The 23756-nt window shown below is 41.4% G+C and overlaps 2 protein-coding genes across 4 annotated transcripts; both read left to right on the top strand.

Moving 5' to 3' along the window:
- The first annotated feature begins 674 nt into the window (after positions 1 to 674).
- On the top strand, positions 675 to 3157 carry LOC135550008 (cytochrome c oxidase subunit 6B1-like). Of its 3 annotated transcripts, none has more exons than XM_064980433.1 (4): positions 675 to 774; positions 1569 to 1690; positions 2617 to 2717; positions 2973 to 3157. In XM_064980433.1, exons 1-4 carry the CDS (start codon positions 731 to 733, stop codon positions 3024 to 3026), a joined length of 321 nt encoding a protein of 106 aa, XP_064836505.1. In that variant the 5' UTR covers positions 675 to 730; the 3' UTR covers positions 3027 to 3157. The 3 variants fall into 3 exon arrangements, with proteins under 3 accessions (XP_064836505.1, XP_064836507.1, XP_064836506.1); XM_064980435.1 differs by having other exon boundaries at positions 713 to 802; XM_064980434.1 differs by lacking the exon at positions 675 to 774 and adding an exon at positions 1226 to 1315.
- A 6911-nt stretch (positions 3158 to 10068) lies between these two features.
- Positions 10069 to 23538, top strand: LOC135549309 (solute carrier family 2, facilitated glucose transporter member 1-like). Its single transcript, XM_064979317.1, has 10 exons — positions 10069 to 10461; positions 10926 to 11066; positions 18592 to 18693; positions 18951 to 19111; positions 19890 to 20130; positions 20825 to 20987; positions 22216 to 22403; positions 22847 to 22951; positions 23055 to 23153; positions 23317 to 23538. Exons 2-10 carry the CDS (start codon positions 11052 to 11054, stop codon positions 23536 to 23538), a joined length of 1296 nt encoding a protein of 431 aa, XP_064835389.1. The 5' UTR covers positions 10069 to 10461; positions 10926 to 11051.
- The last annotated feature ends 218 nt before the right edge of the window (positions 23539 to 23756 follow it).

Raw genomic sequence — 23756 nt, 5'->3', positions numbered from 1 at the left:
ATCCCTAAAGCCAACACCTCATTTGGCCGCCTTTCGTTCCAGTTCTCTGCTGCCTGTGACTGGAACGAATTGCAAAAATAGCTGAAGTTGGAGACTTTTATCTCCCTCACCAAATTCAAACATCTGCTATCTGAGCAGCTAACCGATCGCTGCAGCTGTACATAGTCTATTGGTAAATAGCCCACCCAATTTTACCTACCTCTTCCCCATACTGTTTATATTTATTTACTTTTCTGCACTTTTGCACACCAATATCTCTACCTGTACATGACCATCTGATCATTTATCACTCCAGTGTAAATCTGCAAAATTGTAATTATTCGCCTACCTACTCATGCCTTTTGCACACAATGTATATAGACTCTCTTTTTTATCTTTTTCTTTTTCTACTGTGTTATTGACTTGTTAATTGTTTACTCCATGTGTAACTCTGTGTTGTTGTCTGTTCACACTGCTATGCTTTATCTTGGCCAGGTCGCATTTGTAAATGAGAATTTGTTCTCAACTAGCCTACCTGGTTAAATAAAGGTGAAATAAAATAAAATAGATAAAAATCATCCAGAATCACGACAACACACTGGCTTCTGCCCCATTGAAGCGTCCCATCGTTTTCGTGACTTTCTCCATTTTTTCCCAATTTTTACAGCAGGTGGCAGTAGTGGGCTGTCTTTGAATACTTAGAGAAGCCGTTCGTCTTGCAGGTGCACCGCACTATGTTCCTTCTCCCATCATGCGTTGCGTTTTGACGCTCTTCTTCAGAGGACACCGCAAGAGGTCAGTTTATCAGACTTTTAGCGCAGAGGTAGGCCTTCGTTCTTAGCTAATAAAATATTGTTGTTCCGTTAACTAAGATGCACGACATTTTGAACAATCGATGTTGTGTCGTCATTAACAGTCATACAGAAGTGAATAATAGGTGTATGTGGCCGTTTGGCTTTGAGACAGCTAACGACTAACGTTAGCTAGCTACAGATTGCTGTAAGCACACCTGTGCTAACTATATATATGAGCTAGCGAACTAGTTTATTAAGAGTGATACGGCTAACAATCTCGTTTTGTATGTTAAACTAATTTAGTCAAATTACTTGACTTTCCATTTACCTCTAGTTGGATAGGGATGTCTAGTTAGCATAGCCAGTTTAGCTAGCTATACACATGATCTGCCAAGTAGCTTGCTAGTACTTTGACATTCACATTGCCAATGCACTAGTACCCAGCGCCCGCTAGCTCCGTCGGACGTAGAAAAGCTGTAAGGTTAGGTGGTTAGTTGTAACCTTCCTCGGTGAATAGTTTGACGAGGGATGAATTCACTGAGGTTTGCAAGTGTTTTGGTTGATTGTCGTGGTTTGTTTGTATTGTTAAGATGTGGTGTGTCTATCGGCTGATTAATCACACTAGGACATGTCAATTGGGTCCATGTTTAAGGAAGTAGAATTGGACTATATGCTGCTAGCCTGATTCTAATTGCAAGCATTCAATGTCATGTTAGGCAAGGTTGATAGAGTGATTATGGAAATTGGTTGAGATTTGTGTTATTCAATATTTTGATTAGTATGAATGTTTTGCAGATTGAAATCAGTCAAAATGTCTGACATAATTGAAGAGAAGATCAAGAACTACAGAACGGCTCCTTTTGATGCCCGGTTCCCCAACACCAACCAGACCCGAAACTGCTTCCAGAATTATCTGGGTAATAACCACCACACTCTTACCTTTTTGTTTGCCATTCAGAGCTGTACACAGAGATGTTTAGGCCAGGCCTATATGGCTCTGGTGCTGTTGTCCTTTCAAACAATAGACCTTATTCACACTGGATATTCAAATACTTTTATACATCTCTCAGGCATCTCATACATTAACTGGCAAAGTTATGTTCTATGCTAAACCAATGTTTGCTTAAATAAGGGTTTTTGAAGAATTAATCCACTTCCTCTAGGGGTACTCAGTTGGTCGGTTTTGGACACGCTGTGAATAAGGTTCACAGCATCGATTATCATCCAAAACACCATGACATGGCTATCATTACATTCACTCAATATGTCTTGTAGTTACAATGATAAGTCCCCATGTTCTTTTGAGTCAGACCCACTGTGGGTGGTTGCCATGGCACTTGCTGAATTCAACTTGAGCTTTAACCAAAGCAGGTAATGCTAAAGCCAGGTTCATGTCCATCGCTGACAGTTCACTTGTTTAAATTGTTTCACTTCCTCGAATGGCTATTTTGCTGAGTTAATTCTGGTACCTGCGTAAATGCTTAGTTAACTAACCCAAATGATGAACGGGCACCCGCTGTTTAGTTTTTTTCCCTGTGTGATTCATGTTTTATTTTTATTTAGGCAATTTGTTAATTTACAAATTAATTTACAGTTATTATGTAGCCTAGTACAATGTGAATACCTTAATTGTCAACTGACATTTACAACTGCCACTCACCATAATGAGAACTCACATAGTCAGATTGCTATTGACTACTATTGTTATTTGAATACTTGAACGATCCTTGTGTATTAAGTGTAGAATACTGGCACTTAATGGGCTAAATTTAATGAAAATATTCCCTTGGTCAGTTCATATGTGTTTACGTTGTATTGCACATATTTCCCTTCTTTCGTCCAGACTTCCACAGATGTAACAAGGCTCTGTCAGACAAAGGCCAGGACGTGGCACCCTGTGACTGGTACCAGAGAGTCTACAAAAGCCTGTGTCCCTTGAGCTGGGTATGTGTCACTAGTTCAATGGTTCTCTCTGGACCATACTGCCCTACAGTAAGTGTTGAACACTAATGTATATGTACCCTTGAAGAGACATATTTAAATCAGTGGTGCCAGTCATCAAGTAATGCAAGGTTAAAGGTGATGTGGCTGGTTAGTAGTTTCAAGACAAACTCCCCCTCTTCCTTTCTCAATTGTCATCTTTTATGTCATTTTGTTTTCTGCCATGGGACATTTACTGAGTTTCTCTCTCGCTCCAAGGTGGCAAAATGGGACGATCAGATTGAAGCTGGAAGTTTCCCTGGGAAAATCTAAATGGACACATGACTTCTTCCACTGATCTTGCGTCCTTTCCCCCGACTTCCCTTACGCACCTCTTAATGTCTCTGTCAAGCATTTTGATGTTTCTGTAAAAATGACTAATAAATATTTAAATGTTGTGGTGATATTTGGTCATGTTGACTTTGGTTTGGTGTTGGACAGTCCCGTGAATTAATCCACAAGACACGATAGGTCGGTATATTGAAAAGGTACAATAGAATTTAGTAAAATAATTGCTGACATTCGGTTGGACGACCTGCCAAATTCTCTAAAACAACAGAGGTAGCTTATGGTATAGAAATTAACATTAAATTCTCGGCAACAGCTCTGATGGACATTCCTGCAGTCTGCATGCCAATTGCACGCTCCCTCAGAACTTGAGACATCTGTGGCATTGTGTTGTGACAAAAAAGCACATTTTAAAGTGGCCTTTTATTGTCCACAGCACAAGGTGCACCTGTGTAAGGATCCTGCTGTTTAATCAGCTTCTTGATATGCCAGAACCTCTCATGTGGATGGATTATCTTGACAAAAGGATAAATGCTCAAACATTTGTACACATTTTAGAGAAGTTGTGTATGAAACATTTGGTTTTTTTTTCAGCTCTGAACACACGTTTATATTTTAGAAATTGTTGCGTGTTTATATTTTTGTTCAGTATACATTCAGAACTACTCAATGAGGGAATGTGAACAACCCCCAGAGTACAATGACACCTGGTAGCCGACCAGGTCAGAGTAGGTAGACTAAAATGCTGCTACAGTATACAGTAGATGTATCTCCTTGTAGTCTGTATAGAAACCAACGTGCGCAACTATGGGGAAAAACAGCCGGGTTTGGCTTAGATTGTCATGTTAAAATAATGGGCATCATGCCATCCCAGAGATGGCGCTAGTGGGGGACCTATCTAGGATATATAAATAGGTGCGTTATGAGTTTCTGATTAGGATGTCGTAACATGTAATACCTGAGTAAAGGATTATGCTTGCATTTTTACCAAACTTTCCGACGTGAGTTATTCACATAACATGGTGTCAGAGAAATGAACCCAAAGCCAAGCGCTACGGAAAAGAGGACACGGTTTGTGGATAATGTAATCGCTGTCGGATAAAGGGCAAACAAGTGGAAGAATTGAGCGAGGACGAAGAGACTGCAATATCTCAGTCAAATTCCGATGCCAAGCGCCATGGACATGAAAGGTGATTTGTATCAAAACGGGTTTTTTCCGTGATCCGTGGGAGAATTATGAAATCGTTTTAGATTTTTTAAAAAGCCACATTTGCGAGTAGCAATACTGCTTAGCGTTATTGGAAGAGAGTGCCATATGCTTCAGCGTTATCTAGATTTGGGGGAAGAGGATATACAAAAATAAATCATTGACGTTTTACAAAGACATTTTGAACCCACTCGTAATGAGAGTTATGAAAGATTCATTTTTAACACGTGAACAAACTCAAGCAGAGACGTCTGGTCAATATGTTGCGAGGCTGTGTCTGATTCGTCTGATTTCGGGTCAATGAGAGACGAAATGCTTAGAGACAGATTTGTGATTGGCTGTAAAAATGAGAGCAAGTATGCTGTGCGAACCACAATTTACGCTGACTAAAGCCATAGATATATGCAGAGCAAGCAAACAGCGACACAGATCCAATTAAAAAACATGACTACTGTCTTTGTTTGAACAGACAGGATCTGTCAATTATGCCACCCAGAACAAATACAGAGGCCGTGTCGATAAAAATGGAAACTTAAATCGGACAGTGATGCAATGCGGAAAAATTCTGAAGATGGGTGCATGTACTGTGGATCAACACACGCAAGAGCCAAATGCCCAACATATGGGGTTATATGCAAATTCGTCTAAAGTGGGAATGGATCTGTTCACAGTAAAGAATGTTCCTTTTCTGATTGTAGTGGACTACTATTCAGATTTTTGGGAGGTGGAGAAATTGACACAACAGCCGCGTGCATCATCGACTGTTGTAAGCAGCAGTTTAGCAGATTTGGCATACCTGACAGTTGTGGTGTTACGGATAATGGGCCCCAGTTCATGAGTCAAGACTGCTTTGGTTTAAAAAGCCTGGGAGTTCCATCATGTGACCTCCTCACCCTACCACAGTCAGAGTAATGGTAAGGCGGAGTCAGCAGTAAAAATAGCAAAGACTCTCATCGCAAAGGCTATGCAGGAAGGCACAGATGTGTGGCAAGCCATTTGGGCGTTGGGTAAATACTCCCATAGAGGGCTTCGGCAGCAGTCCTGTACAGAGCTTAATGTCTCGACACTCCTTCTCTCTGTTGCCAACAACTCCCAAGCTCCTCGCACCAAAGGTCATTAGGGATGTTCAGGCACACCAACGTGCACATCAGGACAAGTCAAAACATTACTATGACCAGCATGCAAAACATCTGCCTGTGATTAAACAAGTGCTCCTCTCACCTCACTCCAGGGATGCCACATGGAGTCTTGGCATACGCATAGGGCACATCAGCGCAAGGTCATATGAAGTGGAAGTAAAGGGACGAAAGTATCGAAGGAACCGGAAGGACATACGCCCAGTTCAGAAGAGCATAGGGCACAGGAGGGCTACATGGGAAGACTGTGAATATCCTCTGGATGGTGTGGGCAGGACACATAATGAGGAGACGGGGAAGACCCCACCAGGGCAGTTATCTCTGCCGACCGTGCCTCCACAACTTTAGGAATATGTGGAAGAGGAAGGAGAGGCCCTGAGGCTCCCAGAGGTGCCAGAAGAAAACCTGAGGATCCCAGAGGTGCCCAACGTCCCAGAGGTGCCAGGAGAGGACCTGAGGATCCCAGAGGTGCCCAACATCCCAGAGGTGCCAGGAGAGGACCTGAGGATCCCAGAGGTGCCCAACGTCCCAGAGGTGCCAGGAGAGGACCTGAGGATCCCAGAGGTGCCAGGAGAGGACCTGAGGATCCCAGAGGTGCCCAATATGCTACCAGCGTGACACACTTGACTAGGACAAAGGCTAACATAAGACCGCCCCTGCAGTACGGGCACTATCTCCCTTAAGAGATGGACAATATTTTTTTTACCTTATAAAAAACAAGTTGTTGATAATGTAAATACGTATTTTCACTGTGGTAAAAATGGTATGAAGTGCTCAAGCTAATTATTTATGAAAAGGAAGATGTTAAGATAATGGGTATAATGCCAACCCAGAGATGGTGCTAGTGGGGCACCTATCTAGGATATATAAACAGGTGCATTATGGATGTCTGATTAGGATGTCGTAACCTGTAACATGTAATACCTGAATAAAGGATTGCATTTTACCAATCTCTCCGACGTGAGTTATTCACATACTGTAAACATACAGTTGACAATGTGTAAACTATGTTTATAGAAAAAGTTCATTGAAAATATAAATGCGTTTGCACAATGAACACTTGTCTCTCAAATACATCATTACAGCAAATTTTACAGTGGTAAAGACAGTTTCAGGTTGGATATTCGCACTTTCAAACCTCAATAGCTTTCATACCACTTGAGCCACAGACACCAAATAAGTGTCATAATGTTGGAAAAATTGCGCACAACATTGCACAGTTCTTATAAAACGATTTGGACAATAAAACGTGGAAATGTGAGCAGCATTTTGTATTCCTAGTTGAATTAGTTAGGGAGCATAAACAAAGTACCTACTTTTTTTTATTTTTACATATGAATTTCAACAGCTTCTTGGTCATGTCACCTACTGACTTCAAACAAGGTTCAGAATGTCCACTCAGTTGGCATACAGATTGCACACCCTTTAGTTTGTCCATTGTCATCTCACACGGTTTTACATGAATTTTCAATATTTTTTTGATGTTTCTAATTTCAACAGCTCCTTGGTCATGTGACCTACTGACCTCAAACAAGGTTCAGAATGTACACTCAGTGGGCCTACACATTGCACACTCTTTAGTTTGTCAATTTTCATTGATAATGTTGAGTTAGGTCAACATTATAATTTCAATAGCTCCTTGGTGATGTGAACAACTGACCTCAAACTACTTTCAGAATGTCCATGAACTGGTGGAGACAGCGCCGCGAGGCGTCCAGTGCGGTAACGCGACTGATCCCAGAGAAGCTGGCGGGAGCCCGGTGAAGAGTTCTCTTTTCTTTGTAAAGGGCAGGGCACCCTGGAATGGGTTCACCCCGAGAAAGGAACCCAAGCCCTGGAAAGCATTGTGGTTCCGGCGGCGTCCGGTGAGCTCTCGCTGGCCCTTGAAGATCCAGGGAAGAGGGTGTACATTTCAAGCCGGGCCGTATCCATATCTGCAGCAGGTCTCCAAGGTGAACAGCCTCTGGCTGAAGGTCAGCCCTCGATCCAAGCTTTTATCGGGGATGGAAGGCATCTGACTCCACCATCCTCCTTCTTTACTCACGGGCAACAGGTGGACGCAGAAGGGAGAGCCCAGGAAGGTGGGTAGAAGGAGTAAGACATTGTGCTCTGGATAGGTAGGGGGCTAGGTGGTGGTTGCCCATCCGCCCAGGCCCGTCCTCTGGTGGGACTGTGAGTCAGGTTGGTACTAGCTGTGGAAGTCAAAGGGTCACCAGGTGCACAAGGAGGCCTCCCCCAGAGAGTGTAGGCCAGGAGTCAGAGGTCACCAGGTCAATGGGGGCCTGCCTGGAGGTCAGGAAGGCTCCAGAGAAGTCCCAAGTGAATAGGTGTTTGAGTGACACTCCTTCAGGGGGTCAGAGTAGGGAAATGAATGTAAAATTGTGTGATTTGAAAATTGATATACAAAAGGGTGTGCAATGTGTAGGCCCACTGAGTGTACATTCTGAACCTTGTTTGAGGTCAGTAGGTCACATGACCAAGGAGCTATTGAAATTAGAAAGTTTGAAAAATTGATTTACAAATGTGTGAGATGAAAATGGCCAAACTAAAAGGTGTGTAATACAGAAGGGTAGTCAGTGGACATTATGAACCTTGTTTGAGTCCAGTGGGTCACATGATTAAGGAGCTATTGACATTTGAAAATTTGAAAAATGTATGTAAAATCGTGTGGGATGAAAATTGACAAACAAACGGGTGTGCAATATATAAGGCTTGTCAGTGGATATTCTGACAGCAGTTTGAGGGTTTTAGGTCACATGACCAGAGAGTTATTGAAATTAGAAACATTGAAAAAGATTTAAAATAAATGTCAAATCGTGTGAGATGAAAATGGACAGACAAAAGGTTGTGCAACATATAAGGCTACTCAGTGGATATTCTGAAAACAGTTTGAGGGTTGTAGGTCATAAGACTAAGGAGCTATTGAAATGAATGAAACTTCAAAAATATATTGTAAAATCTCATGAGATGCAAATTGACAAACAAAATGGTGTGCAATGTGTAGGCCCACTGAGTGTACATTATGAACATTGTTTGAGGTGTGGGTCACATGACCAAGGTGCTATTGAATTTCAAAAATGTAAAAATTATATTTTCAAATAGAGGGAGATGTAAATCGACACTAAAAAAATGTGTGCAATCAATGTGTGTCTATGCCATCGGGTTAGTGACGGTCCCTAACTGCTGTTAGTGGACGTAAGGAAAACTACAGGCGAATATCCGTCGAATATCCCACCTGAGTCTGTTTTTACCTCGGTGCGAATATTTGCCATTTTAGCAGTGACATGAAATCAAGAACAAGATGAAACCAGCTAAAACTAGTCAGATACGATTCCCAACATGGCAGTTTCTTGTCATTGTTGATAGCTATCTGCCCATCCAGAATCACAACTCACGGACTTCTGCCACATTGAACCGTGTGCATCGTTTTCGTGACGTTGTCAGGTAACCCATCTATCTGTGCACTGTAGGATATTACGCGAGAATAATGAATAAGCCTCAGCCACTCACTCTCAGCCTCTGTCGTCACCTCACAAAGTGTGTAGTTCATTTATATTTTGGGGGTAAAATGTGAACAACAGTTATGGTATTTTGATGAACCGAGGATAATAATTACTTTTTAAAAACTGATGCTCTTTGCACCCTTTATTCATTTATTTATTTATTTATTGCCCTATCCACGACCGATGGACACACTAATCTAAAGGATCACTATTTTTTTCCACTGACCCGTCATAGCATGGGTGGGAAACAGTGTATACAGACCTGTGTACCTATGGTTGAACATTGATTGGCATGTGTGTTGCTAAAAACATATGCGATTTAAACAGAAGCTACAAAAATGTAGTTCGAATAAAACCGTTAAAACGTAGACGTTCCCCTAGCAAATATGATACAACTGACCACGAGGTTTGCAGGAAAGACTGCCGAATGCTTGTTACATCAAACGGAATGAGGTGAAAGTGAGGAATGGATAAATTATACAAGGAAAGTGCACATTGTCTAAATACAGGCACAACCTTTATTAAATTATCAGTACGATGAAAGGGCACAACCTGGTGCAACACCGTTAAAATTCATTTGACATTGATGCTGCAACATAAAATTATTGTGCCATGTTACTCCATCCAACATTTCAAATTATTTTTGGCCCGTTATTGTCCAAACGTCTTTAATATTGGGAATAATTGGGCACTATGTAAGTGAGCATCTTTATTTTGATCTCAATATAATAGAAAACGAATGCTTTATTAGGCCTATGGTCTGCAGAATTACCAAGAGCTTCGCTCTTTATTTGTGAACATCACCTACAATGTAACAATTTATGATCAATAATTGTTTCATTCTGCTTGTTCATGTTGACTGAATAACCCTGAGTCATGGGCTACTGTTACTATTCTCACACTGAGTCACGATATTTCTGACAGCCATGTGACGTGATACAGTTATTCAATTTCAGTCCCACTGCTTGAGAACAATAAACGGGAGGCAATTTTATTTATATATATAAACCTAATTGTCGAACAGGCTACACATATTCTACAACTTCAACCATTTAAACAAATATTAGATGGAGGAATAGCTCGAACGGAAGAGCATACAAACGGATGGATCCTCATCAGTATCGCGGACGGTGCCAGGCGCGTGATACATTGCATTGGTACTGGGGCAGCGTTGCATCAGCAGCATCCGTCATCAGCTGATCACTCTCAAGGTCTCCTTCGCAGAGCATCATGGGGAGGACACTGGAACCGCTGGTTCTATCCGGGGACCGCTACATCCCCTACAACTAAACCAACGTTGGTTCACCATCAGCACCATAATAGGGGACCCACGCCAAAAAGAGGTCACGCAGAGAGCATCTCGTTTTTCATAGGTTGTTAGGAGCTGGACTAACTCCTCAAAGGGAAACGTGCGGATTGTCGCGCATCCACTCCACAAACCTGAGCTATATGAAACGAATAACGAAGACATTTGCAAGGGACTTTGTTTTAATAGTATTCTACCGCATTGGTGCCAGTTGAGTCGTGGAGGGCGGGAGAGGAATAGCACGACTGGTCACGACAGGTCAATTGCGGTAAATTGCTTGTTTTATACTATTATATGACATATCTAGGGCATAGCTGACAAACCGTCTGTATTAACTATTGATTAGTAGGTCAAGAATGAGTGCCTTTATAGTAGCTTTTGGCCGTTTAAGAAGTGTGAGAATCACTCTATTTGACCGCAAAGTCTACGTTTTGCATTTCATAGAATAGTGATTTTTATAGCGAAGGATAAATATAATGTTTTTGCTACCATCGAATTCCTCTATTAGCTCAATACGCATAAAACAAATCAATTGAATAGAATCGAAAACAAATGAAGACATTGCAATCTATTAAGACGTTAGAAAGTAGGCTATCAGGATATACAATTATTCAACTTGTTATATTAGGGCTACTTCAGTTCAATTCATAAAAGCAACAGGGAAACGTTTGTTTACAACTGTGATCAGATTCAGCACCAAGGACAACGTCTTATCAGTTCCTTATTTTGCAGGCTGCAGCTTTCAAGACTGTGCGTGCTTTTCCACCTGAAGATCTTTTCTCTTGTCCTCCTGTCCTGTTTGTCACCTTCTCATCAAGAGCTGATATTTGTTGGTGAATATCTATCTATTCACTGAAGATGGTGGAGGAGGAGGTACGTTCTGCCCCCTAATTCAACCCTGTAGACAGAGTAGCAATCTATGCTGCTGTTATTATATGCTGACCATGCACTACTCACAAGTACTATACTTTGACCATACAATGTGTGGCCCCTCAAAAGGTCCCTAAACCTTTGCATTCCTACAATCCATCAAATTATTTCCAATTCTGTTGCATGCGGTCAGAATGTCATATGACTGTTCAAAACCTACTTCATGGTGGTGGGCGTTGTGCTGTATGATGCTGTATATCAGTGAGTCATGTTCTACGCTGAGCTCACCCCTTGACTTTTTCCACATGTTGTTATGTTAACAGCCTGAATTTAAAATGGATTAAATTGAGATTTTGCGTCACTGGCCTACACACGATACCCTATCATTTACAAATGAATAAAACATGAAAAGCTGAAATGTCTTGAGTGAATAAGTATTCAACCCCTTTATTATGGCAAGCCTAAATAAGTTCAATGTGCTTAACTAGACACATAATACGTGGCATGGACTCACTCTGTGTGCAATAATAGTGTTTAGCATGATTTTTGAATGACCACCTCGATCTCTGTACACCACACATACAATTATCTGCAAGGTCCCTCAGTCAAGCAGTGCATTTCAAACACTGATTCGACCACAAAGACCAGGGAGGTTTTCCAATTCCTCGCAAAGAAGGGCACCTATTGGTAGATAGGTAAAAATAAAAAGCAGACATTGAATATCCCAGAATATTCTAAACATGCATCCTGTTTGCAACAAAGCACTAATGAAACAACACAACAACCAACTTGACAGAGCTTGAACAATTGGTAAATATTGTATAATCCAGGTGTGCAAGGCTCTTAGAGACGTATGCAGAAAGACTCCAAGCTGTAATCTCTGCCAAAGGGGATTCTAAAATGTATTGTGTCAGGGGTGTGAACACTTATGTGAATTAGATATTTGTGTGTTTAATTTTCAAAACATTTGCACAAAGTTATAAAAACATGTTTTCACTTTTTGTCGTTATGGGGTATTGTGTGTAGATGGGTGAAGAAAAAAAACAACCATTTAATCAATTTTGAATTCCGGCTGTAAAAAAAAAGTGGAATAAGTCAAGAGGTATGAATACTTTGTAAAGGCACTGTAGGATTGAACAGTTAGATTACTGTTCTATGAGTAATAGGTTCCAGAATGAGCTTTTATGTAATGGACGTTTATCGTGCAATAGACTATGGCATACACTTCTAATCATTCATCTCTGCTATTGACATAATGAACTAACCCAAGGCCTTTTGGAGCTCAACCTATGTTGTGGTATTAGATATACAGCCAAAGCTAATCAACTCATCAGTACAATTTGGACCCAGCATCTTTCAGTACATGAGTGGGTTTGATTGGTTCTCTTACAGTAGGTTAATGAGGTAAGAGTGAACGGTTCAGTGAATGGCTCAAAAAGAATTAGGCAAGAATCGTTGTTGTATATATATATTATATATATATATATTATCTCTCTCTCTCTCTCTCTCTCTCTATTTATATATATATATATATATATATAGAGAGAGATAGAGAGAGAGAGAGAGAGAGAGAGAGAGAGAGAGAGAGAGAGAGAGAGAGAGAGAGAGAGAGAGAGAGAGAGAGAGAGAGAGAGAGAGAGAGAGAGAGAGAGAGAGAGAGAGAGAGAGAGAGAGAGAGAGAGAGAGAGAGAGAGAGAGAGAGAGAGAGAGAGAGAGAGAGAGAGAGAGAGAGAGAGAGAGAGAGAGAGAGAGAGAGATATTTTGGTCTATTTTAGCGAGTGTCAATTTAACAGTCACCTTCAGGCAGTTGTCATGAAAATAAAGAAGAGACAGAAATAGTTTTGGAGCGAGGGGGCTATGGAAGAAGTCGTGTGTCTGTCATTAGAAACAGGGAGGAAGTAGATGCAGTCTGACATGGGGTTATGAAATAAGTAGTGTGTTACATCATAAGAAAAGAGAACGATGGGAACACAAAGAGGAAAAGAGAGATGGAGCCCTGAGACAGAATCGGAGTGTACAGTTCACTAAGGTCAGATGAATAAGTTCCACTTCTGTGACTCTGAAAAGGACTACTACCCTGTTGAATTCTTATTTTTATCTGAGTGTTGCTCACTTTGCAAACAACCCCATTGTGCTACTTGCACAAAGTTACATTGTACACATACCTGAGGTATTACGTGTGTAATTGTGATTTAAAAAAAATCAAGTACAGCATTTGGCTGGGCTGAAAAGGAAGACCTCTTTTAACACAGTCCTATTTTACGACTTACCTCTTATCCCGACTCTTTCAATATTGATACAATTATTGTACAAATCATGAGAATTTTACACATTTTGAATGCATCTCAAAGCTGCTTATTTCTACTGAGTCATTGTGACTTTACAGGCGGCGAAGGGGGGTAGAGAGAAGAGAGAGGGGGAGTGGTGGAAGGTGAACTTCAGGATATAAACAGAGTGAGAGGAGGGAGGGAAGAGAGAGAGAGGGATAGAGGGAGGGACTGGGTTTGGCGAAGGCCATAGTGTTTAGCTCGTTTGTTTACAGTGTGTTAAAATAGCACAGACTGTCACATTGTATGTTTTTGCAGACACATGCTTTGTCTTGTGACACATCCCTGCCTACTTCAGTTTCTATTTTTCGTTGGGATTTCCGGATAGTTCCTCTATTGAATTGCCACCATCACTTTGGGAGACCTTCCCGTCCAAACACACACATACAAAACACAGAGAATAAATGCCATCTAAATATGTTTGGAAATCTGTCAAATGGTGGAAGATAAAATGTAATTCAGTAGAAGAGGTGAAAGGACAATGTTTATAATGGACCAGAATTGCATCATTCAACTATAGTTAGATGTAAGGTGATGTAAAGATCAAATCAATGACACTGATGCCAAGAACATTTTTGATCTTATATTTCATTGCATTCAAAATTTGGGGGTGTCATTAGCGTTTCCTACGCAAGTCCCTCACGTCTCTGTCATCTCTTCTCGCACAAACTGAGGCTCACATACCGACTCAACACCGCCTCAACCGCGAGCTCTAGAGGTGGACCAAAGGGCACCTAAGCCGCGAGGAAAGGTAGACCCAGTATCATATAACCTCTAACAATATGCCTTCTCAGCAGTGTCTCTGCATAGTGTTCCGTATTACTGGATTCAGCAGAAAAGACCCAGAGCTTGATTGATGTGGCCTTCAACGAGTTTCTTTTGAGATCTGGCTACAGGGTCAATTAAGGATACAGTCAAATGTAAATAGCCTACATTTTGGTACCCAGCATATAGCCATATTTATATTCATACGACTATGAAGTGGTCTGCTAATGTTATAATGTATCTAGCAGATCTCAGCATGTCTTTAAAGACTGGGGAAATACCTTTTGTATGGAAATGTGCCCGACCCCTCTCCATGAAGGTGGGAACTCCCTAGACCCAAATAACTATAGACCTGTATCAGTAACCTGTTCAATAGCAAAATTCTATGAGAAATGAATATATTCCCAAATGTATCAGTACCTAGATGACTTTAATTGGACACTTTTTTTATCTGTCTTTAGACCCACCCATTCCACTACTACAGCATTATACAAATGATATACCTTCTTAATCTGACCAAGGCAAACTAACTGGTGCCATCTTTCTGGTTTATCCAAAGCGTTGGATTTAGTCGATCATCTTACTAGGAAAACGTCAAACCTTGGTTTCACTAACAGATCACTAAACTGGTTCCATGCGTATCTCAGCCATGGAAAACAATGTGTTTTCATGGAAGGACACAACACACAACTTTTTTTACTCAGTATAGGTGTACTTCAAGGCTCCTTCTTTTCTCTGTATTCATAAATGAATGGCATCTAATTGTTTTGAAGAGACATGTTCACTTACACGGGGACGATGAAGTGCTCTATATAACCAGGTTCAAATATTTCGCGGATACAAGAAACTCTCCCAAGATGATTTTAACACTTTACAAAAATGATTTCTAGCAAGTCATTTGGTGGTTGTATTGAAGACAAGTCCCATATCATACTTTTTGGTACACGGCAAAGAATAAACTCCACAGCTAGCCATTTCAAAACTCATGCAAGTGATGGAACGATGCTTGAAAATGTGGATGGTTTAAAATATCTAGGTTTGAGGATAGATTCTGAATGATCTTTTGGAAAGTGTATTGATGATTTTTGAAAAATAATGAACTCTAATAAGCTTTGGGTTACTCTACAGATCGAAGAATTGTTTTACTATATCTGTTAGAAAGACCTTAGTAACCCAATTGCTGCATCCTATCCTAGACTATGGGGACATTATCCATCGGAAAACACAACCAAAACCTGACTTTGCAAATTACCGATTTACTTTTAAATGTATCATCTTAAATGTCCTTGTATATATTAAGGAACACCTAACTTTACCAGACTCACACTACGTTTTTTGACAACAGCAGCAATTGAAAATTCCAAGTGTACATCATGAGGTTAGAGTAAGGTCTTTCAGATACAAAGACCCAACTGACTGACTGGAGTCATTTACCTATAGAAATCAGGGCATTAAAATAACACAGTGAATTTAAGAAAAGCCCTTTTTCAAATGTTAAGAACAAACTGTTTGGGGTTTTTAACTAACAGAAAGATCACCATGTCAAGAAATTTGTAAATATGTACAGTACCGTTCAAAGGTTTGGACACACCTACTCATTCCAGGGTTTTTCTTTATTTTTTTAAACCTTTTTATACATTGTTGAATAATAGTGAAGTCATCAAACTATGAAATAACACATATGGAATGATGTAGTAACCAAAAAAGTGTTCAACAAATCAAAATATATTTTATATTTGAGATTCTTCAAAGTAGCCACCCTTTGCCTTGATGAAAGCTTTGCACACTCTTGGCATTCTCTCAACCAGCTTCATGAGGTAGTCACATGGAATGCATTTCAATTCACAGGTGCGCCTGTGGAATTTCTTTCCTTCTTAATGCGTTTGAGCCAATCAGTTGTGTTGTGACGAGGTATGGTTGGTATACAGAAGATAGCCCTATTTGGCAAAAGACCAAGTCCATATTACGGCAAGAACAGCTCAAATAAGAAAAGAGAACGACAGTCCATTGTTACTTTAAGACATGAATGTCAGTCAATGCGTAAAATGCCAGCGCAGTCGCAAAACCATCCAGCATGATGAAACTGGCTCTCATGAGGAGCACCACAGGAATGGAAGAAGTTCATTAGAGTTACCAGTCTCATAAATTGCAGCCCAAATAAATGCTTCACAGAGTTCAAGTAAAAGACACATCTCAACATCAACTGTTCAGAGGAGACTACGAGAATCAGGCCTTCATGGTCTAATTGCTGCAAAGAAACCACTACTAAAGGACACCAATAATAAGAAGAGACTTGCTTGGGCCAAGAAACACGAGCAATGTTACAAATTTGAGCTGTGTCTTTGTGAGACGCAGAGTAGGTGAATGGGTGATCTCTGCATGTGTGGTTTGCACCGTGAAGCATGGAGGTAGAGGTGTGATGGTGTGGGGGTGCTTTGCTGCTGACACTGTCAGTGATTTATTTCAAATTCAAGGCACACTTAACTAGCATGGCTACCACAGCATTCTGCAGCGATACGTCATCATTTGTTTTTCAAGAGGACAATGACCCAGCACACCTCCAGGCTGTGTAAAATCTATTTGACCAAGAAGGAGGGTGATGGAGTGCTGCTTCAGATGACCTGTCCTCCACAATCACCCAACCTCAACCCAATTGAGATGGTTTGGGATGAGTTGGATCGCAGAGTGAAGGAAAAGGAGCCAACAAGTGCTCAGCATATGTGGGAACTCCTTCAAGACTGTTGGAAAAGCATTCCAGATGAAGCTGTTTGAGAGAATGCCAAGATTGTGCAAAGCTATCATCAAGGCAAAGGGTGGCTACTTTGAAGGATCTCAAATATAAAATATGTTTTGATTTGTTTATCACTTTTTTGATTACTACATGATGTGTTATTTCATAGTTTTGATGGCTTTGCTATTATTCTGCAATGTAGAAAATATTAAAAATAAAGAAAAACCCTGGAATGAGTAGGTGTGTCCAAACTTTTGACTGGGACTGTTGAAGAGGTTAATGCTGGCCAACACTGATTATTGTTGCATTAACTCTACACTGGTCTACACAGTTTCTTTTGCCAAGTACACATTTTGCACAGGAATGACAAAAGCTCCATTGATGGAGGAGGGTAAAATCCTTGGCATTGGCAACAGTCACGCAGTCCCATCCAACCTATAAGATCACAACTAAGCACATTTCATAACCCCGATCTGGGCTCTTCACTATTTGTGGCTCGATGGTGCTAAACATAGGCCTTTCCTTCTAGCCTGACCCTAATTATCCTTGTTATGGTACCACAATAATAGACCTAACAGCTTTGGGATCTTTTTGGAACACCAGATAAGTGTTATGCTGCCATCTGAACATTTCTCTGGAGACACCAGTTGAGGGGGAGCGCGGTTCTACCTCTGTCTGTCTGTCTGTCTGTATGACTCATCCTCCTTCTACCGTATTTGTTTAACAATCTTTTGGTTACTACCTGATTCCATATGCGTTATTTCATAGTTTTGATGTCTTCACTATTATTCTACAATGTAGAAAATTGTAAAAAATAAAGAAAACCCTTGAATGAAGGTGTGTCCAAACTTTTGACTGGGACTGTATGCATGTGCAGTATATATTATAGGGACTGAATTGTGTTAGTTGTATTAGCAGTAGTCTTTCTTAGTTCTAAGCCTATTAGTAGTTGTATGCTGTTTGTTATGCTGCTAATGTACGTTTTAGTTTTGTATTACTATTTCATTGCTATTGTTATTAGACAGCAGTTGCCATATTATTCTGTCTACTATGTATTGTTAATTTGTTTTGTTTTTTTGGGGGGGGGGGGGTTGGGGACACTTGAAAACAAGATGGTGCATCTCAAGAGATTTCATCCTGCAAACATTTTTATGAATAAGTAAATATGCAGTGGTGGTAGAGGTTGAGAGTAGAGTAAAGGTGGTTTGGTGAACGACGCTCACATGATGCGCAACCTCCTCTGAGACTTCAGGAAGTGTAGGCTTTACCTCTGTATTAATGCTGTATTAAGTCATGCAGGCTGCAGACGACCCGGGTTTGACACCAGGCCAGAGATGTTATAATATCTTAACCTGTAATTCTGTATGATGTCATTTACAGACAGTGCATGTAGAACAGTACTAATGTCTCTGCTCTGACAGTGTTTTAGTTTTATACTATATGGGCCCCTAATCAGAATGTACTGCCATTAACCCAGGGGCACAACTCTGGTTTTAGAAGTGGGCGGGGCCAAAAAGGTAATAAAAAGAAATGAAACAATTGGTCGGATAAGCACCCCTAATAGCCTACCTGACCACTCTGAGGCATCCACATGGTCCTAAAGCACACCGTTGCCTCGTTTTGTATCACATTCCAAAAATGCCATTTCAATTTCCCCTGCATAAATCCATAATAACACACACTCTCCCCATTCTGTCTCTAACAGAAAAAGCAGGTGACAGGATACCTCCTGTTCTCCCTGGCCACTGCAGTCATTGGCTCGCTGCAGTTTGGCTACAACACAGGGGTCATTAATGCACCTGAACAGGTTTGCAGGCTTATTTTGTGTTTTCTTATAACAGTAAAAGCATGTGTGGGATTTGATTTTGTTAAACTTTACATTGTTTAATAACTTTCCATTATGCTTGTTGATTTTGTACTACTGATTTGTTTTTCACAGTGCTTCATCAAGCTCTAAATCAAGACATTGTATCTTGATAATGCTTCATCTCTGATCTTTCTCTCTCTCCATCCCTCTCATTTTATTTCTTCTCTATCTCTCTCTCTCTCTCTCTTTCTGTTCAGAAACTGCGGGCATTCTTCAATAACACATGGATGGAGAGGTATGCCGAGCCCATCAAACCAGGAACGTGCACCATTGTGTGGAGCTTGTCGGTGGCCATCTTTAGTGTGGGCGGCATGGTGGGCTCCTTCAGCGTCGGAGTGATGGCAGACAGATTTGGGAGGTGAGTGGTGACCCCAGTATTCACCTATTTCACCCTGATGCTATTTTTCACTAACTATCAATAGTTTTCTAATGTTCACATTTTGGAACAGGGTAGGAAGTGAAGTTTTCAATGCAAAAACCAAAAGGTTTGACATGTAAATTAAAAACCACTGCACCTTCACACACTGTAACAATATTATTTGAGCCAGCATACTTAGAATAATATTTCTAGCCCATTGTCAATCATCTTCCCTGATGAGAAAAAAACACACAAGCCTTTATTAGCTACCCACACGTATTGACTATGGCAGAACAATCAGCTGTGAATAACGTTTCTTGAGCGGGGCAGCAGGTAGCCGGGGCAGCAGAGCGTTGGACCGAAAGGTTGCAAGATTGAATCTCCGAGCTGACAAGGTAAAAATCTGTCGTTCTGCCCCTGAACAAGGCAGTTAACCTACTGTTCCTAGGCCGTCATTGAAAATAAGAATTTGTTCTTAACTGACTTGCCTAGTTAAATAAAGGTATAAATTAAAATTGACAGTATTGGGATTTTTATCCTAGGAGTGAATTTGGGCACTCTTCAGTTCTGGTTCTCTGCCTTTCCTTGGTCTGTTTCTGCCTCTGCTACGCTGCAGGAACCAATGAGGCTCCAAGGAATCAGCGGAGAGTGGTTAGAACGGTTGCTCTGTTTCCTCCTCCCTCTACATCTTAACCTCTCTCTGTCTATCTCTTACTCTGTGCAACACTTTGTCTCTGAAGCCTCCAATCTGTGTGTGTCTCTGGGTATTGGGATAAAGGAAATTGTCCATGTTCCTGGTCAACATCCTGGCTGTGTTCGGAGGCCTCCTCATGGGTTTCTCCACCATTTGCTCCTCCTATGAGATGGTCATCGCTGGACGCCTCGTCATTGGCCTCTTCTGCGGCCTCTTTACCGGCCTTACGCCCATGTATGTGGGGGAGCTGTCCCCCACCCCTCTCCGAGGCGCCTTCGGCACCTTGCACCAGCTGGGCGTGGTGATTGGCATCCTGGTGGCTCAGGTCGGTCCTCGATGGCAGCCATCTTGATTTCCTGTCCTTTAACATAGGAATAGTCTTAACACATACCTTACCATACCATGTCTTTGCTTATGATACTGGGAATAAAGTCCCCATATAAGAATATTCTGTTTAATGTGTGGAAGTATTATTTTATGCAGTGATGTAGTTTTTAAAAAATTGGGTGGGTAAACAACCATGATTGCCGTTCGGGGAGAATAAAGTTACGCTCCCTAATGCTTGTGTAAAATAAAAAAAGGTGCCTAAACGGCGTTTACTTCCGTTTACCCTCCACTACACCACTGCTTATATGATTAAGTCGTAACCGGCAGACATTCTGATGGACATGTCTCTTAACATTGGAGTAATATCTTTCTCTAATTATTTTCTCATTATTCAAATTATTTAATGAGTATTAAATTAGTTTTTAACGAGCGACTACGTCTTGCTCTAGGAATACCATTAGTAATATTCCTCCCCTTCATTTTCTCCCACACGCTGTCATGAAACCTTCTCCATTTGAATCCCTTTATAGAACTGCCATAGTTGAATCCTATCTACCATAGTGTATATCCATCCCATCAGTGCTTCCAATCCCATCAATGTAAAGCATATTCCATTAATGTTTGCATGTAAACTGTGAATGAAACATTACAGGAAGTAAAGTTAATCCTACTTAAACCTCTCTGTGTTGTAGATCTTTGGCTTGGAGTCTCTGCTGGGGTCGGACAAGCTGTGGCCTCTGCTGCTGGCACTGACGGTCATCCCGGCCGTGCTGCAGTGTATCCTGCTGCCCTTCTGTCCTGAGAGCCCCCGCTTCCTCCTCATCAACCAGAACAAGGAGGAGCAGGCCCGCAAAGGTGGGTGCTCCAAACCATAGACACCATCAAATTGTTGGGGTTTGAGGTGCTTTGCACATTCTAGTAATTATATTTCTATGCTCCAAATGCAGTCCTTTACTCTGGTTCGTCAGGAACTCTGATTTGTCAGGAAGATAAATGGAAAGGCTTCATTTTACACTCCTATTTTAGCTTGTATGTACCTGGTATGGTATCTATTTGCAGAGAAATTATGTAGTGAGCTTTTCATGCATTACAGTGTCTAGGGTTTACTGAGAATGGTGCGACAAACACAACATCCGGTCTGCGGAAGTCCTGTGGGAAAAAACATTTAAATAAAAAAGGAAAAGAAAAAAAAGATTGATAACGTTATGTAAGAACTGGCACGACCATGGACAGATACTGAACAAACAACTACAACGCAGGCAGGTTTTCATGTTGGTGCTACGATCGCTAGTCTGCTTGACAATGGACACAACTGATGTGTTAAAGGTCCAATGCAGTCATTTAATAGAAAAAAGGATTTGTCTACCCAATTGGTAATTACAGTCTTCTCCCATCGCTGCAACTCCCGTACGGATTCGGGAGAGGAAAAGGTTGAGAGCCATGTGTCCTCCGAAACACGATCCCGCCAAGCCGCACTGCTCGCTTAACCTGGAAGCCAGTCGCACCAATGTGTAGGATTTTATATCAATATCAAATAAGTTCTGGGTAACAACTAAGTACCATACTATGATTGTTTTAAATGAAAATGGTCAAAAAGAAACAAAAAATATCAAAGAGCAATTTCTCAGCAATAGTTTTGTTACGACTGTCTGGGCGTGGTCTGCGTGGGGACTTGTATTGGCATAGAGGTTTGGTGCTCTCTTTCATATTAGTCTATTAACTAATTGACCGCATGGTGATTTCACCAGGCCGCCCAAAACTCAATCCCACCAAAACAGCCTGAAATTCCAGGCGTTTTTTTCTAGCTCTTACACTAAAAGGGCATTATCATCATCAACCTTTATAGTGTGGAAATATATATAAAACACAGGAAAATCACATATTTGACTGCACTGGGCCTTTATAAATGTCTTATGCACCTAACATATTTCAATATTTTCTTGAACATATTGTCAATGGTTGACTTTCTTGTTACCTAATGATTTCCCAAATACATTCTCTCCTTTTACAACTTGTATGTCCTTTACTCTCCATCGTGGTGTCACTTATCTGTCCCTCTCACTCCACCGTTTTCTCCCCCCAGCCCTGGTGCGTCTGCGTGGCACAGAGGATGTGAGTAAAGACATGCAGGAGATGAAGGAGGAGAGTTCCAAGATGGCCATGGAGAAGAAAGTCACCATCCTCGAGCTGTTCCGCACCGCAGCCTATCGGCAGCCGCTCCTCATCGCCGTCATGCTCCATCTCTCCCAGCAGCTCTCCGGAATCAATGCTGTGAGTGAACTATGACTCCCAGGGGGCCACAGTACAAACACATTCTAATTTGTTTAAGTGCCACCAAGGATATCTCAGAGGACAGCCTAACAATACAGGGTCGTAATTCACTCGGCACGAAACAGCGGAAAAAAGCAGAGACAGAGACTATCTGCTACGGTGTGCCCTTATGAAGATGACCCGACCTTCATACAGAGGGAAACTGCAGCTGCCTATGCATAGTTGAATGGCAGGTGCATTCAACCTGCCTTATATTCTCAATGATTGCATGTTTGGGAGATTTGTTTGTATTGTTCAATGGATTAAACATGATTTAACGGGCGTACGGCAACTCCATAGTGTAACAGTGTGATAAAAAGACCACTTTGATCTATTCATAGATCATGGCTTTGCTGCAGATCAAGAACATAATCCTATTGTTTCCCTCCCCCAACCCTGTTCAGGTGTTCTACTATTCAACTGGTATCTTTGAGTCAGCCGGTGTCACCCAACCCATTTACGCCACTATTGGAGCAGGAGCTGTTAACACTGTCTTTACAGTGGTATCTGTAAGTATAACATGCTGCATGTATTACGGTAGTGTTTATTGAGTTTTTATGTGAATGTAATGTATGTTTACTGTAAGGTAACTTCTTTCTCTGTTTTTGTCAGCTCTTCCTGGTCGAGAGGGTGGGACGAAGGACTTTGCATCTCGTCGGATTGGCCGGAATGGCCATCAGTGCCCTGCTCATGACTATTGCCCTCCTGTTGGTGCGTGTCAGTTTCTATTGGTTGTCATTCAACATAACAGATATGTCATTAATTACAGTAATTCAGTTTCATTGCTATTATTGATGACAATCTCCATCTCCTTTCTCTCTATCTCCCACCCTCCCTCCCTTTCTTCCTTCCTTCCTTACCTCCCTCTGAGTAGAAGGGCTACTCGTCTCTGAGCTACCTGAGCATCGGGGCAGTGTTTCTGTTCGTGGCCATGTTTGAGATGGGGCCTGGACCTATCCCATGGTTCATAGTGGCAGAGCTCTTCTCCCAGGGTCCGCGGCCGGCCGCCATAGCCGTGGCCGGCTGCTGCAACTGGACCGCCAACTTCCTGGTGGGAGTCAGCTTCCCAAACTGGAGGTGTGAGAGGTTTCTCTAGGTTTCCCATTAGGGGCGAATCCTAACTTTCACTTAAGTAAACACTTCACATAGTCATACAGTGAATCATTAGAATAATTAGACTTCCACTCTTTTTCTCTCTCTTTGTTTGTAATTCTGTAGGAGCTGTGCGGGCCATACGTCTTTATCATCTTCATGATCTTACTCATCTTCTTCTTCATCTTCACCTTCATCAAAGTCCCAGAAACAAAGGGCAAG

Source organism: Oncorhynchus masou, chromosome 12 (genome assembly GCF_036934945.1).
Source record: "Oncorhynchus masou masou isolate Uvic2021 chromosome 12, UVic_Omas_1.1, whole genome shotgun sequence".
NCBI classification, from domain to species: Eukaryota; Metazoa; Chordata; class Actinopteri; order Salmoniformes; family Salmonidae; genus Oncorhynchus; species Oncorhynchus masou.
This window is presented reverse-complemented; position numbering and strand designations above follow the sequence as displayed.